General features: G+C 45.8%; 1 protein-coding gene across 3 annotated transcripts in view; it reads right to left on the reverse strand.

The window, feature by feature from the left end:
• The window catches only part of GBF1 (golgi brefeldin A resistant guanine nucleotide exchange factor 1), a 1570387-nt gene that overhangs the window by 776022 nt on the left and 778605 nt on the right, over positions 1-15760 (reverse strand). For all 3 annotated transcript variants that reach the window (XM_069240539.1, XM_069240538.1, XM_069240540.1), the window contains one exon: positions 3849-4051. In XM_069240539.1, coding sequence (XP_069096640.1) covers positions 3849-4051 — 203 coding nt within the window. The remainder of the gene's footprint in view (positions 1-3848; positions 4052-15760) is intronic.

Below are 15760 nucleotides of genomic sequence, written 5' to 3' on the forward strand. Positions count from 1 at the left end.
ATCAGGGTGTTATCATTCTTCTGGGAAGTCCAGAAACTCCATGGGGGAGCCTAGACTTCCTCTGGAGATGAAAGGATACAAGTAGTTGATGGTTGGCTGGACAGATGGAACCTTGTCCTCGCCCTTCTTTTTTCCTTTCTGGTTTTCACCCCCTTCAGTACCAGGACACCTAGCTTTGACCCACAGAAGCGAGCCTTCCGGATCCAACCTACCATCACTTTCTGCGGTGTCAGACTGGAAAGGTACTTGTCAAACTGTGGTAGATCCGATCTAAGTATTACCATCTCCGGTATGACAGGAACAATTCCCATGTTACGTATCTGCAAATCCCCATCTACCTCTATCAGTACTTCTGCCAGGGGATAGGTTTTTTGTCTCTGTGCACAAAGGTCACTCTCCAACTTGCACTACTGCTTTGATTAGTTCTTTACTGACCACTGTTTAGTGGCGGACTATAGCCAGCAAGGCCTCAACTGCTCTGCCATTCAGGTATATTTTCTTTTTGTAGCCCTCTTGCTCTACCCCTGTAACCAGGATCCCGCCCTTGACATATCCTATCTAGGCTGGGTTGGGACCCTAGTCTCCCCTGAGGGGGCCCCCTCCCCAAACTAGTCCTCTGGGGCCGAGTATCAGGGTCCGAAGCGGATGAACCCCAAACTCAGGGGAGCCAAGTTATGTGAAAGCTAATTCTACTGCAGTTAGGACCATAAGGTTGGGATTTTACTTCACCCAAGACCTTATATTGGAGGGTAAGGCCTCAAGATTCTGCTTGAGAGAGGCCCCGTCTGTTATTTCTTTTACAGTCCCAATGGATGGTTGGAGCCAGAGGTCTCCCAGGTCCCTTATCTTGTAATACAAGACTCTTGGATTGTCCCCTGTGTTCCATTTCTCCTTCTGGAACCGCCATTTGTAGTATTCGGTGTCACATTCTAGATGTTTCACTATGGCCTTTTTTATATCCGCTTTGGCAGCCACCTCAGCAGGGTTTGCGGCTAGGTATGCAGCCTGCAATTACCCCAACAGTAACAGTGATGTGTGTTGTCTTCCAACTTTCCTGAGGCCACGTCGCCATAGTGGCTACACTTTCAAAATTCACCCAAAAAAATGATCAAGGTCATCTCCTTCTGAACCTTTTGCAATACAGTCCTGAGTATGCTGGGGTGCACTCTGGAGTTAAAAATATCATCTGCAAGGTGCAGTATTGCAGTGTCCTGGACTTTCCGGTTAGTGGTCAACACCTCCGCTTGGTCCTTTAATGCTGCCTGAAACATCTCCCTTTCTTTTTGGGCAGCATGTGACTCTTGTTAGAGTACAGCTGCAGGTGGCACTGTCATTTTGCTAACTGGGTGACCAATGCCCCCCTAGTGATCAGTTGTGTCATGATGGCTGACACAAGGTATCCTAATTCTGACACCACTGTGGTCTACTTCTCGCTTTACTATAGACATGCCCAGTCACAGATATGTTTTGCGATTTTATTAGGAATGCTACAAACAGTGGGTTGTTTATATGGATTGTCCTTTTCCTCTTCAAGGGATTCTGTTCCCTTTTCCTCACCTTTTAATTACTTTTCTCTGGTCTGCCTTGGTTTCCCTTCCGCTTCCTCTCCTGTTTATCCTTTCTCTAGGTCGCCTTCCTCACCGAGCCAGAGCTCAGAAGCAATGTGGCCCTCAGAACAAATCCTATAACTCCAGCCTGGGAAACGCTTTAAACTTGTGAAAATCCTGGGTTGGTCCTTTTTTTTGGGACCCTGTAAACTTAGGGTGAGTACCTTCCTTGGAAGTTCCTTGGTCCATTGCGAGGGGGTAGGGGTGAGGTCGGTTCACTGGGTTCACTTTGGTAGACTATTAGTGGTGGTCCGGCATCCTGGGACCACCACAAGCAGCAGAAAACGAGTTACTAAGTTCCATCCCCTGAGGGCATTATGGGGCGCTCTCTCGAACGTTCACATTATATTAGCAGCTTTGCTTCTCCTCTTTGATGTGCAGTGTGGCTGGTATTTCCTTTTTTTCTAGGCTAGGGTGCCCGGTCCCACCCTGACACACTAAAGACCAATGAAATGTAGGGGCAGCCCAAGGATACCATCCTTGGCTGCCCAACATGGCTCCGACATGGGCAACCACTCATTTGCTGCCTGTGGAATTCACAGGATTCTTCACTCCTGCGGTGGCTGCCCACTTCCCCTAGACATGGGCACCAGGAGCTGGGGCAGGGCAACCACTGCTCAAGTCCCCTTGGTGTGATGAGGGCCCAGAGTTAGGGTTCCTGGGCACCTGGTTTTACTCATGGGGCCGTGAGAGCGCTATGCACCTCCTTGGCATGATGGGGACCAGGAGTTGGGGGTCTGGGCTCCTGTGATGAAAATCTTGGTGCTCTGGGGAGGGGGGCCCCATGCCTGCCCCCTCCCAGGACCAATTCTTACAACTATCGTCTGCAGCGGCCTCCGGCCTACCCTGAATGCATTTTATTATGGCTGTAGCAGAGCTCTACGTACTCCATGTTCACACTATTGGTCAAAGGTAAAAATCCTTCTCCTGCTTATATAACAGACCCCTTTGCGACATTTTTGAATTGAGTCAGAAGTATGACAATCCTGGATGACCCATAAGCTGTGCAGATTTATTTTTGGAACGTGAAGAACTGATTTCCTTACACAAGTTATACTCCAATTTGGGATGTTATTGGATTTTGTAGGACAAAGGAAAGAGAAATTGCACTTTAAGGTAGTCTTCTCCATAGGTGTATAATGAAGTGTCACTGCAGACAAAACAGTAAACCACGCTGATTTTCCCTATGACTGTACATTTACATTACGAGGCCTACCCCATGTCAAATATCCAATCCTACAGAGCCTCCTCTACACCAGGCTACCCCGGGGCTGCGGCCAGGCTGTGCATGACAGTCACCCACACACAGGCCTTACACGTAGGCACACATATTCACTGGTAACCAGCAAAGTGCAGACACTGACAGTAAACACGCTCAGTCCATTTACCCGAGTTTACCGTGGGTGAGTCACACTTTGTGAGGTTCACCCACAGTAGAAAGGTCAAAAACAAGGTAATCAAAGAGCAAAAAATCTGGGTGGATTTGATGGTCAGAACTCATTTCATTTCGCACGGTTAGATCTATTGTAAGAGAAGCAAAGGGCAAAAAACCTTAACAATGTGAAGATAATGCAGACTTCACCCGGAAATGTCTCCTGTATTCGAGTTTGTATATTGTCTGCCACCAAGGAAGGTCTAGCCACACCAGACATTTCGAAATACTATAAGTGCACTACAATTAAGTGAAGTGTGCCTTTCACATCCCAAGTCAGGGATTTATTTTTGTTTTTTTACAAAAAACGCCATCGCAACATCAAACTTTGACTACATTAATTACCCATTTTATGAGGGATGGCTGTAGTACTTGTGCCGAAAGTGGGCGGCACACAAAGAAGACAACCAATCCAATATTTTTCTAAAAACAAGGAAAAGGGCAAATTAGCACTGCAAAAACGTTTGCTGATTTTTTTAACATTTTTATTTTCATATTTTCCTGCACAATACTTTTTTTGTTTTATAAGTAAAATTCATAGTTTAGTTACTTCTTCAGGGATTTCCAAAGTAAATATAATGCAATCCCATATATCTGGGGAAAAATGAGGCAAGTAAAAAAAAAAAAAAACTAAACCAAAGGACAAGAGAGAATGTGTAAGGGCTGGGGAGCATACACAGACACTGTTAGCATTTCCTGTGTTAGTCAAAGGTTTGACAGCTGGCCTCCATTTAAAAAGATAAAATGAAACTAAAAAAAGTGAAACAGTGCAAGGTGCGATACAGAAAATACAAACATATAATACTTACCCAACAAAACTGTCTAACAAATCAATGTTTTTACGGTCACTGATAAACTCGCCAATCATTTTCTTGTCAAGCCAAGGATTTTCACGAAGCCACAGAGCCACCTCAGTGTTGTTCATTGGTGTTGTCAGCAGGTTCTTTTCCTGTAGAAATTGCACACCTTTCTTTGGCTTCTGGTTAAATTGCTCTGTGCCAGTAATTATGAGCTGCATTAGGTAGAAGAGGTTGTCAAACATTTTAGCATTTGAAAAACTGTACATTACACACACTGGAAGAACATGTTACTACCCATAAAAATAGTCCTTTCAACATGGTTATCAGCAGCTTTGAGAGTCATGATTTTATAAGTTTTGACTTAATTAAGGAAAGGCATTTTCTTTCACTAATAGAGTATCTTAGCTGCAGTTGAAGCATGGTTATTACAATGATGCAGGAATGGGAGGCCAATTGATGTGACGGGGAGATTAAATTACTTATCAAGGTGAAACAGATTATGCACATTATTCAGCTCAGTTTGTGGTATTATAAAGTCTACTCTGCATATGACAAACTAAGTTCTATAACTGGTCATGAGGTTCTAATTTAACATATGACCTCACTATGAACCTGTGGAAATAACACTTTCCAGTAACAAATAGCCCAATAGCCTAGCAGAATAATACTGTATATTTAATATGTGTAACATGAATGTCGATTCAAGAGACATTGTATAATTAAGCACCTGAGACCTTAAAGATAAGTGACATTTTAGGAATTTTAGTACATTCATAATATCCTCTTGATATAGCTGCTGATTTGAGAACAGTGTCTGTAGTGCTACATCAACTCCAATCCTATTTAAATGTCATTACAAAGGATTTTTTCCCATGAAAATTTGGGGTAGTTGGGGCTCAAATGGAGTATATTAGGGTGCATGGGCTTGGGGAGGGGAATTAATGCATTAGCTGCTTTGGGATGGTGCGTAACACAGAAGATACCAGAGGAGCAGTGCTGGGTGAAGATGCTCACCTCCTCCTAGGGGGTACAGAGGGTCACTTAAGGCACACCCAGTCACAGAACTGAATGTTTCCACTGGAGTGTTATGGCTCAGAGTCGCTGTAACAAGTAGCAAGGGCCAGTTGGGAATGAACCTGTGTAGTGCCATTGTGATGTTACATAACTGTATTGTTAAACAAGTTACTTACCTTCTGTTATAAATGATCTAGTAGAGAATATATCTAGATGCAGTTTCCTTTCCGTTGAATTTTCCAGGCATCAGGCTAGATCCAAAAGATATTTTGTGAGCAATACGCCTGCACGCGGATATGTGGCTTTGTTCGGGTCTGTGCCGGCCAGGAAGTCACGGTCACCTATATATGCTCAACTTTGGCACGCTGACAGCAATTACTTTTCACAACTTTCCATGCCATGAGCGCAGAGCCATGAAGTCCACTGACATTTGTGTGTCCAAACCAGGGCCCTGAAAGGGATCATCCTTAACCCTCGAAATCTGCTTGCAGAGTGAGAAAAAATGGGTGGGTCGGTAAGGAATCTGAGGCAAGATATTGTCTACACCAGATAATTTGTTACAGAAGTTAAGTTACTTGTTCATTTGGTAGAGACAATTAGCTGCAGATTCCTTATCTTTGAATAGATACCCTATCACTAACGTCCCCGGTGGTGGGCTGCGGACAAATTTTGTAAACTAGAAAGACCTGCAGGATCGGACAGGTGAAATGCCCATCCCTGTGGACTGGACTGTCCAGGAGTAGTGTTTGGTAAACATGTGCAGGGATGCCCATGTTGCTGCCTAACAGATGTCCAGGACTGGAAACTCCACGTGCTGAAGCAGTGGTCGCAGCTTTTCCTTTGGGGGAAATGGGCCCGCAAGCCCTCAGGAGGTTGCTTTTTAACCAAAGCATAGCGGATCTTTATACAGAGAATGGCCCAGCATGAAATGGTTAATTTCTGTACTGCCCGACCTTTCTCTGCTCCAACATACCCACTGAAGAGTTGGCTGTCCACCTGGAACTCTTTTCTGCGGTCCAAATAGAACAACAATGCACTTTTTGGGTCCAGACGGTACAGTTGTTCCTCTTCCTTAGAGGGATGTGGAGAAGTGTAAAAGGTGGGCAAGGAGACTGATTAATGATCGGCCCACATGGAATAGAGTCACCAGAGTAAAGAAGCCCTAGTGCGAAACACCAGTTTGTCTGAAAAAACAGACCGGAATGGAGGCTTGGATGATTAAGCATGCAGCTCATTCACCCTTCGGGCAGATGTTTTTGCCAATAGAAGGGCTGTCTTAATGGTGAGCAGCCGGAGTGGACAATTATGTAGAGGCTTGAAAGGAGCACACATTAGATAGGTGAGAACCAAATTGAGAATCCCACTGAGGCCTAATGAAGGGTGGAAGGGTAAAAATATGAACAAGTCATTTTAGGAATCTATTTACAATAGGAGACAAAGAGAAAAGGTTGGTAAATCAGCCGCAGGAAAGCAGACATAGCAGAAACACTTAAGAGAACCCAGAGCAGAGCTGTGCTGGGCATGGGTAAGAACAAAGAGAAGAATATCCAAGAGAGAGAAAAAAAGAGGGTTGATGGATGTTAAAGTTGGCTCTGTATATACTATTTCAAAGTAAGAAATAGTGTGCACAGAGTCCAAGGGTTCCAATTAGAGGTAAGAGTGGCAAAATTAGATAATTCTAATGCTCTATTTTGTGGTAGTGTGGTCGAGCAGTAGGCTTATCACAGGGTAGTGTTAAGCATTTGTTGTACACACACAGGCAATAAATGAGGAACACACACTCAAAGACTTACTCCAGGCCAATAGACTTTTATAATGAAAAATATCTTTTCTTAGTTTATTTTAAGAACCACAGGTTCAAGATTTACAGTTAATACTTTAAATGTAAGGTACTTCACTTAGATACTTTAGGAACTTTGAATGAAAACAATATCATGTACAGTCTTTGTAAAAATGGCAATAAGCTATTTTCAAAGTGGACACAGTGCAAAAATCAACAGTTCCTGGGGGAGGTAAGAAAAGGTTAGATTAGGAGGTAAGTAAAACACTTACAAGTCTCAGTCCTGGGGCATAGGCAGTTCACCGTTGGGGGTTCAAGGCAAACCCAAAGTTATCACACCAGCAGCTCAGGGCCGGTCAGGTGCAGAGGTCAAAGAGGTGCCCAAAACACATAGACGCCTATGGAGGACAGGAGTGGTCCGAATCCAGTCTGCCAGCAGGTAAGTACCTGCGTCCTCGGGGGGCAGACCAGGGGGGTTTTGTAGAGCACTAGGGGGGGACACAAGGAGGCACACAAAACACACCCTAAGGTTTCATATAGGTTTCAATGGAGGGACCCGGGGGTCACTCTAGCGGTGCAGGCAGGCACAGGGGGCATCTCGGGACAGCCACCACCTGGGCAAGGCAGAGGGTCGCCTGGGGGTCACTCCTGCTTCTGGTCCTGTGGGCTGCGGGTGCAGTGTTGGTTCCAGGCATTGGGTCCCTTGTTACAGGCAATCGCGGTCAGGGGTGCCTCTGGATTCTCTCTGCAGGTGTAGCTGTGGGGGCTCAGGTGGGTCGCCTCTGGTTACTCACGGGCTCCCAGTCGCCGGGGAGTACTCTATGAGGTGTTGGTTTTCTGCAGGTCGAGCAGGGGGCGTTGGGTGCAAAGTGTAGAGTCTCAAGCCTCAGGCGGGAAATATGAAGTCCTTGGAAGTTGTTTCTTTGTTGCATAGAAGTAGCTGGTTTTGAACAGGGCCGCTGTTCACAGGAGTTTCTTGCTCCTGTAGTCCAAGGCAGTCCTCTGAGGCTTCAAAGGTCGCTGGTCCCTGTGGGATGCAGCGCTGGAGCAGGTTTTCGAAGTTGGGTACAGGCCTGGGGCCAAAGCAGTTTTCTTCCTCCTTCTTTGCAGGCTGTAGGTCAGCAGTCCTTCTTGTTTCTTCAGTTTGCAGGAATCTCATTTCCTGGGATATGGGGAGCCCCTAAATACTGAATTTAGGGGTGTGTTTAGGTCTGGGAGTGCAGTAGCCAATGGCTACTGTCCTTGAGGGTGGCTACACCCTCTTTGGGCCTCCTCCCTGTGGGGAGGGGGGGCACATCCCTAATCCTATTGGGGGAATCCTCCAAACCCAAGATGGAGGATTTCTCAAGGCAGGGGTCACCTCAGCTCAGGATACCTTCGGGGCTGTCCTTACTGGTGGGTGGTGGCCACTTGTTTTTCTCATTATCTCCACCAGCCTTGCCGCCAAAAGTGGGGGCAGTGGCTGGAGGGGCGGACATCTCCACTAGCTTGGATGCCCTGGGGCACTGTAACAAAAGGGGTGAGCCTGTGAGGCTTACCGCCAGGTGTTACAGTTCCTGCAGGGGGAGGTGAGAAGCACCTCCACCCAGTACAGGCTTTGTTCCTGGCCACAGAGTGACAAAGGCACTCTACCAATGTGGCCAGCAACATGTCTGGTGTGTGGCAGGCTGGCAGGAACTGGTCAGCCTACACTAGAAGTCGGGTAGGTATTCAGGGGGCATCTCTAAGATGCCCTCTGGGTGTATGTTACAATACATTGCACACTGGCATCAGTGTGCATTTATTGTGCTGAGACGTTTGATACCAAACTTCCCAGTTTTCAGTGTAGCCATTATGGAACTGTGGAGTTTGTGTTTGACAAACTCCCAGACCATATACTCTTAAGGCTACCCTGCACTTACAATGTCTAAGGTTTTGCTTAGACACTGTAGGGGCATAGTGCTCATGCACTTATGCCCTCACCTGTGGTATAGTGCACCCTGCCTCAGGGCTGTAAGGCCTGCTAGAGGGGTGACTTACCTATGCCACAGGCAGTGTGAGGTTGGCATGGCACTCTGAGGGGAGTGCCATGTTGACGTAGCCATTTTCTCCCCACCAGCACACACAAGCTGTGAAGCAGTGTTCATATGCTGAGTGAGGGGTCCCTAAGGTGGCATAAGACATGCTGCAGCCCTTAGAGACCTTCCCTGACATCAGGGCCCTTGGTACCAGGGGTACCAGTTACAAGGGACTTACCTAAGTGCCAGGGTTGTGCCAATTGTGGAGACAAAGGTACAGTTTAGGGAAAGAACACTGGTGAGCAGGGTCCCAGCACACTTTCAAATCATAACTTAGCATCAGCAAAGGCAAAACGTTAGGGGGTAACCATGCCAAGGAGGCATTTCCTGACAGTACCCATCAGGAAGAAAGAGTTTAAGGTACAAAATAAACCATCAAGTCACCTGGATCCACAACAATGCATTCACAGGATAGCAATCTAAACTAGAACAAAGGCCTCCAGCATGCGGAAATAGCAGGAAAAAACAGCCAGTACCTATTTTCAGAGCAGGCACCCTCTTTATGGTTTCCTTGGCTGAAAGAGAAGGTACCGCTTGAAACAAAATGGACAGGTGCTTCTCTACAAGTTGCGGTGATGTAGTTACAAGATGAACGCCAAAAGGGAATGGGAGGGCATAGATCCATTGGATGATCTGGAGGACTCCCTTGTCAGATGTGATGCTTTGCAAGTCTTGGAGGAAATGTTTGATCCTACTGACCACATTGCAGTCATATATCATTAAGGGCAAACTAAAGCGGATGGGACACTGATGCTGCAGGGGCAGTGAATTAGGAAGTTAGCTGTGCCTTTGAAGTGGGCATTGACTACTAGATCCTTGCCTCCAACAGGATTAGAGTACCATGGTGTCTGAGTGCTGGGCTTTGATGTCCATTCCAGGACAGATATATTTAGCTGCATCCTGATCATTCTGGATAGTTTGAACTAGGTTGACCCAAATTCTTCAGACACTGCCAGCAAAATCTCAACAATCTTGTCCCATAGAGCATGAAAATTTGTTTAGAGCAAACAGCTACCATTTGTTTCTCAAATGCCTCAATTCTTTTTGACCCTTTCTGGTGGAGTTGTGATGAATAAGGAAAATGTCACTTACCCAGTGTACATCTGTTCGTGGCATTAGTCGCTGCAGATTCACATGCTGTGCACAGTCCGCCGTCTGGTGTTGGGCTCGGAGTGTTACAAGTTGTTTTTCTTCGAAGAAGTCTTTTCGAGTCACGAGACCGAGGGACTCCTCCCACTTCGGTTCCATTGCGCATGGGCGTCGACTCCATCTTAGATTGTTTTCCCCGCAGAGGGTGAGGTAGGAGTTGTGTATGCTAGTAATAGTGCCCATGCAATGGAATGAATATGTATGTACAAAATGAAGGTTAAAGTAATATATTTACAAATGTACGCATGTTGAAGATCTACTTCTAAACGGCTACAGGCTCCCGGGGAGGCGGGTCGGCGCATGTGAATCTGCAGCGACTAATGCCACGAACAGATGTACACTGGGTAAGTGACATTTTCCGTTCGGTGGCATGTGTAGCTGCAGATACACATGCTGTGCATAGACTAGTAAGCAGTTATCTCCCCAAAAGCGGTGGTTCAGCCTGTAGGAGTTGAAGTTGTTTGAAATAAAGTTCTTAGTACAGCTTGACCTACTGTGGCTTGTTGTGCAGATAACACATCTACACAGTAGTGCTTAGTAAATGTATGAGGCGTAGACCATGTTGCTGCCTTACATATTTCGTTCATTGGAATATTTCCTAGAAAGGCCATAGTAGCACCTTTCTTTCTGGTTGAGTGTGCCTTTGGTGTAATAGGCAGCTCTCTCTTTGCTTTAAGATAGCAGGTTTGAATGCACCTAACTATCCATCTAGCAATGCCTTGTTTTGAAATAGGATTTCCTGTATGAGGTTTTTGAAAGGCAATAAATAGTTGTTTTGTCTTTCTAATTAGTTTTGTTCTGTCAATGTAGTACATTAGTGCTCTTTTGATGTCTAATGTATGTAGTGCTCTTTCAGCTACGGAATCTGGCTGTGGGAAGAACACTGGTAATTCTACTGTTTGATTTAAGTGGAACGGTGAGACAACCTTTGGTAAGAATTTTGGATTTGTTCTTAGAACTATTTTATTTTTATGTATTTGAATAAATGGTTCTTGTATGGTAAATGCCTGAATCTCACTCACTCTTCTTAGAGATGTGATGGCAATGAGAAATGCAACTTTCCACGTTAAGTATTGCATCTCACAATAATGCATGGGCTCGAAAGGTGGACCCATGAGTCTTGTTAAGACAATGTTGAGGTTCCATGAAGGAACAGGTGGTGTCCTTGGTGGTATAATTCTCTTTAGGCCTTCCATAAACGCTTTAATGATGGTATTCTGAATAGTGAAGTTGAGTGAGTAATTTGTAGGTAAGCAGATATTGCGGTGAGATGTATCTTTATGGAAGAAAAAGCTAGATTTGATTTTTGCAAATGTAGTAAATATCCTACTACATCTTTTGGAGATGCGTATAATGGTTGAATTTGATGGTTATGGCAGTAACAAACAAATCTTTTCCATTTATTTGCATAGCAGTGTCTAGTGGAAGGTCTTCTTGCTTGTTTTATGACCTCCATACATTCCTGTGTGAGGTCTAAGTGTCCGAATTCTAGGATTTCAGGAGCCAAATTGCTAGATTCAGCGATGCTGGGTTTGGATGCCTGATCTGTTGTTTGTGTTGTGTTAACAGATCTGGTCTGTTGGGTAGCTTGACATGAGGTACTACTGACAGGTCTAGTAGTGTTGTGTACCAAGGTTGTCTTGCCCATGTTGCTGCTATTAGTATGAGTTTGAGTTTGTTTTGACTCAATCTGTTTACTAGATATGGAAGGAGAGGGAGAGGGGGAAAAGCGTACGCAAATATCCCTGACCAGTTCATCCATAGAGCATTGCCTTGGGATCGCTGGTGTGGGTACCTGGATGCGAAGTTTTGGCATTTTGAGTTTTCTTCTGTTGCAAATAGGTCTATTTGGGGTGTTCCCCAAATTTGAAAGTAAGTGTTCAGTATTTGGGGGTGAATTTCCCATTCGTGGATTTGTTGGTGATCTCGAGAGAGATTGTCTGCTAGCTGGTTTTGGATCCCTGGAATAAATTGTGCTATTAGGCGAATGTGGTTGTGAATCGCCCAATGCCATATTTTTTGTGTTAGGAGACACAACTGTGTGGAGTGTGTCCCCCCTGTTTGTTTAAATAATACATTGTTGTCATGTTGTCTGTTTTGACAAGAATGTATTTGTGGGTTATCATGGGCTGAAATGCTTTTAGCGCTAGAAATACTGCTAACAGTTCTAGGTGATTTATGTGAAACTGCCTTTGATGTATGTCCCATTGTCCTTGGATGCTGTGTTGATTGAGGTGTGCTCCCCACCCTGACATGGAAGCATCGGTTGTTATGACGTATTGCGGCACTGGGTCTTGGAAAGGCCGCCCTTTCTTTAAATTTGTACTGTTCCACCATAGAAGCGAGATGTATGTTTGGCGGTCTATCAACACCAGATCTAGAAGTTGACCCTGTGCATGTGACCATTGTGATGCTAGGCACTGTTGTAAGGGCCACATGTGTAACCTTGCGTTTGGGACAATGGCTATGCATGAAGACATCATGCCTAGGAGTTTTAATACCATTTTTGCTTGTATCTTTTGTGTTGGATACATGGCCTGTATTACCTTGTGAAATGTTTGAACCCTTTGGGGACTTGGAGTGGCTATCCCTTCTGTTGTGTTGATTGTCGCTCCTAAGTATTGCTGTGTTTGGCACGGCAAAAGGTGTGACTTTGCATAGTTGATGGAGAAACCTAGCTTGTGAAGGGTCTGTATGACATACTTTGTGTGATATGAACACTTTGTTAGCGTGTTGGTTTTGATTAACCAGTTGTCTAAGTAAGGGAACACGTGTATTTGCTGCCTTCTGATATGTGCAGCTACTACTGCTAGGCATTTTGTAAAGACTCTTGGCGCGGTTGTTATTCCGAATGGCAACACTTTGAATTGGTAATGTATTTCATTGAATACGAACCTTAGGTATTTCCTGTGTGAAGGATGTATCGGTATATGGAAATACGCATCTTTTAGGTCTAATGTTGTCATGTAGTCTTGCTGTTTGAGCAGTGGGATTACGTCTTGTAATGTGACCATGTGAAAGTGGTCTGATTTGATGTAGGTATTTAGTGTTCGGAGATCTAGTATTGGTCTCAGAGTTTTGTCCTTTTTTGGTATTAGAAAGTACAGTGAGTAAACTCCTGTGTTTTTCTGTAGACTTGGTACTAATTCTATTGCGTCCTTTTGCAGTAATGCTTGAACTTCTAGTCCTAGAAGATCTATATGCTGTTTTGACATATTGAGTGTTTTCGGTGGGACGTTTGGAGGGAATTGGAGAAATTCTATGCAATAACCATGCTGGATAATTGCTAAGACCCAAGTGTCTGTTGTTATTTCCTCCCAAAGTTTGTAGAACTGCTTAGTCTTCCCCCCACTGGTGTTGTGTGAAGGGGTTGTGTGACTTGTGAGTCACTGTTTATTTTGAGGGGTTTTGGGACCTTGAAATTTTCCCCGATTTCTTGGGAATTGGCCTCCTCTGTATTGTCCCCGAAAACCTCCCCTTTGATATTGTCCCTGGTAGGTAGGTGGTCTTGTTTGTGAGGTGTTGGTTTCTGTGGGTTGACCTCGAAACTCTCCCCTAAAAGGTGTTTTCCGAAATGTGCCTCTGCTCTGCGGGGAGTACAGTGCGCCCATGGCTTTGGCTGTATCGGTGTCCTTTTTTAGTTTTTCAATGGCAGTGTCCACCTCCGGCCCAAACAATTGCTGTTCATTAAACGGCATATTGAGCACAGCCTGTTGTATTTCAGGTTTGAACCCAGATGTGCGCAGCCATGCGTGCCTCCTTATTGTGACTGCAGTGTTTATTGTCCGTGCAGCTGTATCCGCATCCATGGAAGACCGTATCTGATTGTTCGAGATACTTTGTCCCTCTTCCACCACCTTTTGCGCTCTTTTTTGGAGCTCTTTGGGTAGGTGTTCGATGAGATGTTGCATTTCATCCCAATGAGCCCTGTAGTATCTCGCCAAGAGTGCTTGCGAGTTGGCAATACGCCACTGATTTGCTGCTTGTGCTGCAACCCTTTTTCCCACTGCATCAAATTTGCGGCTCTCCTTGTCCGGAGGTGGTGCGTCGCCTGTATGCGAGTTGGCTCTCTTACGAGCTGCCCCCACAACTACTGAGTCCGGTGTCAGTTGTGTTGTAATAAATATAGGGTCTGTGGGTGGTGCCTTATATTTTTTCTCCACCCTTGGAGTTATAGCTCTGCCTTTAACTGGCTCCTGAAATATTTGTTTCGAGTGCCTTAGCATTCCTGGGAGCATGGGAAGGCTTTGATAATGGCTATGGGTGGAGGACAGGGTGTTAAAGAGGAAATCATCCTCAATAGGCTCCGAATGTAGTGATACATTATGGAATTCGGCTGCCCTAGCGACCACCTGTGCATATGATGTACTGTCCTCAGGTGGTGACGGTTTAGTTGGGTACGACTCTGGGCTATTGTCTGATACTGGGGCGTCGTAGAGGTCCCATGCATCTGGATCATCCTGGCTCATTGTGGTATGAGCTGGCGAGTGTGTTAATGGTGGAGTTTGCGCCGGTGATGCATGAGTTGATGGTGGTGGAGAAGGTGGTGGAGTTACTTTCTTCACCACCTTTGCTTGTGGTTGCTCGTCTCCTTGTTGGAAGGCAAGTTTCCTTTTGATTTTGATTGGGGGAAGAGTGCTGATCCTCCCAGTATCTTTTTGAATAAAGAGCCGCTTTTGCGTGTGATCTGGCTCTATTGTTTGCAATTCCTCTTCAAATCTGTGTTTTTTCATTTGAGAGGACAGTCCTTGTTCCTCTGAGTAGGAACTGATTCTCGGTTCGGATGCCGGATGTTTCGGCACCAAAACCTTTTCTACTGATTTTTTCGGCTCCGACAAAATCTTTTTTCTTTTCTGCGTCGTGCCCTCTTGGTGCCGACCAATCTCGGTGCCGCTGTCTCGGTGCCGAATGTTTTCTGCGCCACTCTCTCGGGCCAGAGAGTGCTGCGTGCCTGTATCTCGACCGGAGTCGGATGACTTCGGCACCAGCCCGCCCTTTTTCGGTGCTGATGGACGGTCACCTACTTTTCAGGTTAAGCCATGGCCTGTTGGCGGTGGCGTCCCCTGGGCTTTGTCAGTCTTTTCGTGAGCTTTTTGTTTCGACGTCTTACTCACGGTTGACGTTTCTTCGCCGTCGAGTTCTTCGGAATCCGACTCGTGGATGGAGAAAGTTTCTTCTTCTTCCTCCTCGAACCGTTGTTGTCCTGTCGGCGTGGACGCCATCTGCAATCTCCTGGCTCTTCGGTCTCTGAGCGTTTTCCTCGACCGAAACGCGCGACAGGCTTCGCACGTATCCTCCTTGTGCTCGGGGGACAGGCACAAGTTACAGACCAAATGTTGATCCGTATAAGGATATTTATTATGGCATTTAGGACAGAATCGGAACGGGGTCCGTTCCATCAGTCTTGAAGTCGCACGCGGTCGGGCCGACCAGGCCCCGACGGGGGATCGAAATTACCCCGAAGGGCTACAGGAGCTCTTCAAGATTCGGTGTCGATTTGTTCTAACTAACCCGATACCGAACGAAACAATACCGACAAATTTTTTCCGAGATTCTGACTAACTTTCCGACCCGAACACGGAGCGAAAAGGAACACGTCCGAACCCGATGGCGGAAAAAAACCAATCTAAGATGGAGTCGACGCCCATGCGCAATGGAACCGAAGTGGGAGGAGTCCCTCGGTCTCGTGACTCGAAAAGACTTCTTCGAAGAAAAACAACTTGTAACACTCCGAGCCCAACACCAGACGGCGGACTGTGCACAGCATGTGTATCTGCAGCTACACATGCCACCGAACATTGGGATTCACCCTGTTGGGGTAAGCCTAAATTACCTGACCTTCTGGAGTAGGGTGTTTTGTCCAAAAATCAGGGCTGCCACAAGTCAGCCCAATCCCAGGGTGTACAGCAACCTGCTTCTTC

The sequence above is a fragment of the Pleurodeles waltl genome, chromosome 6 (genome assembly GCF_031143425.1).
Source record: "Pleurodeles waltl isolate 20211129_DDA chromosome 6, aPleWal1.hap1.20221129, whole genome shotgun sequence".
NCBI lineage: Eukaryota > Metazoa > Chordata > Amphibia > Caudata > Salamandridae > Pleurodeles > Pleurodeles waltl.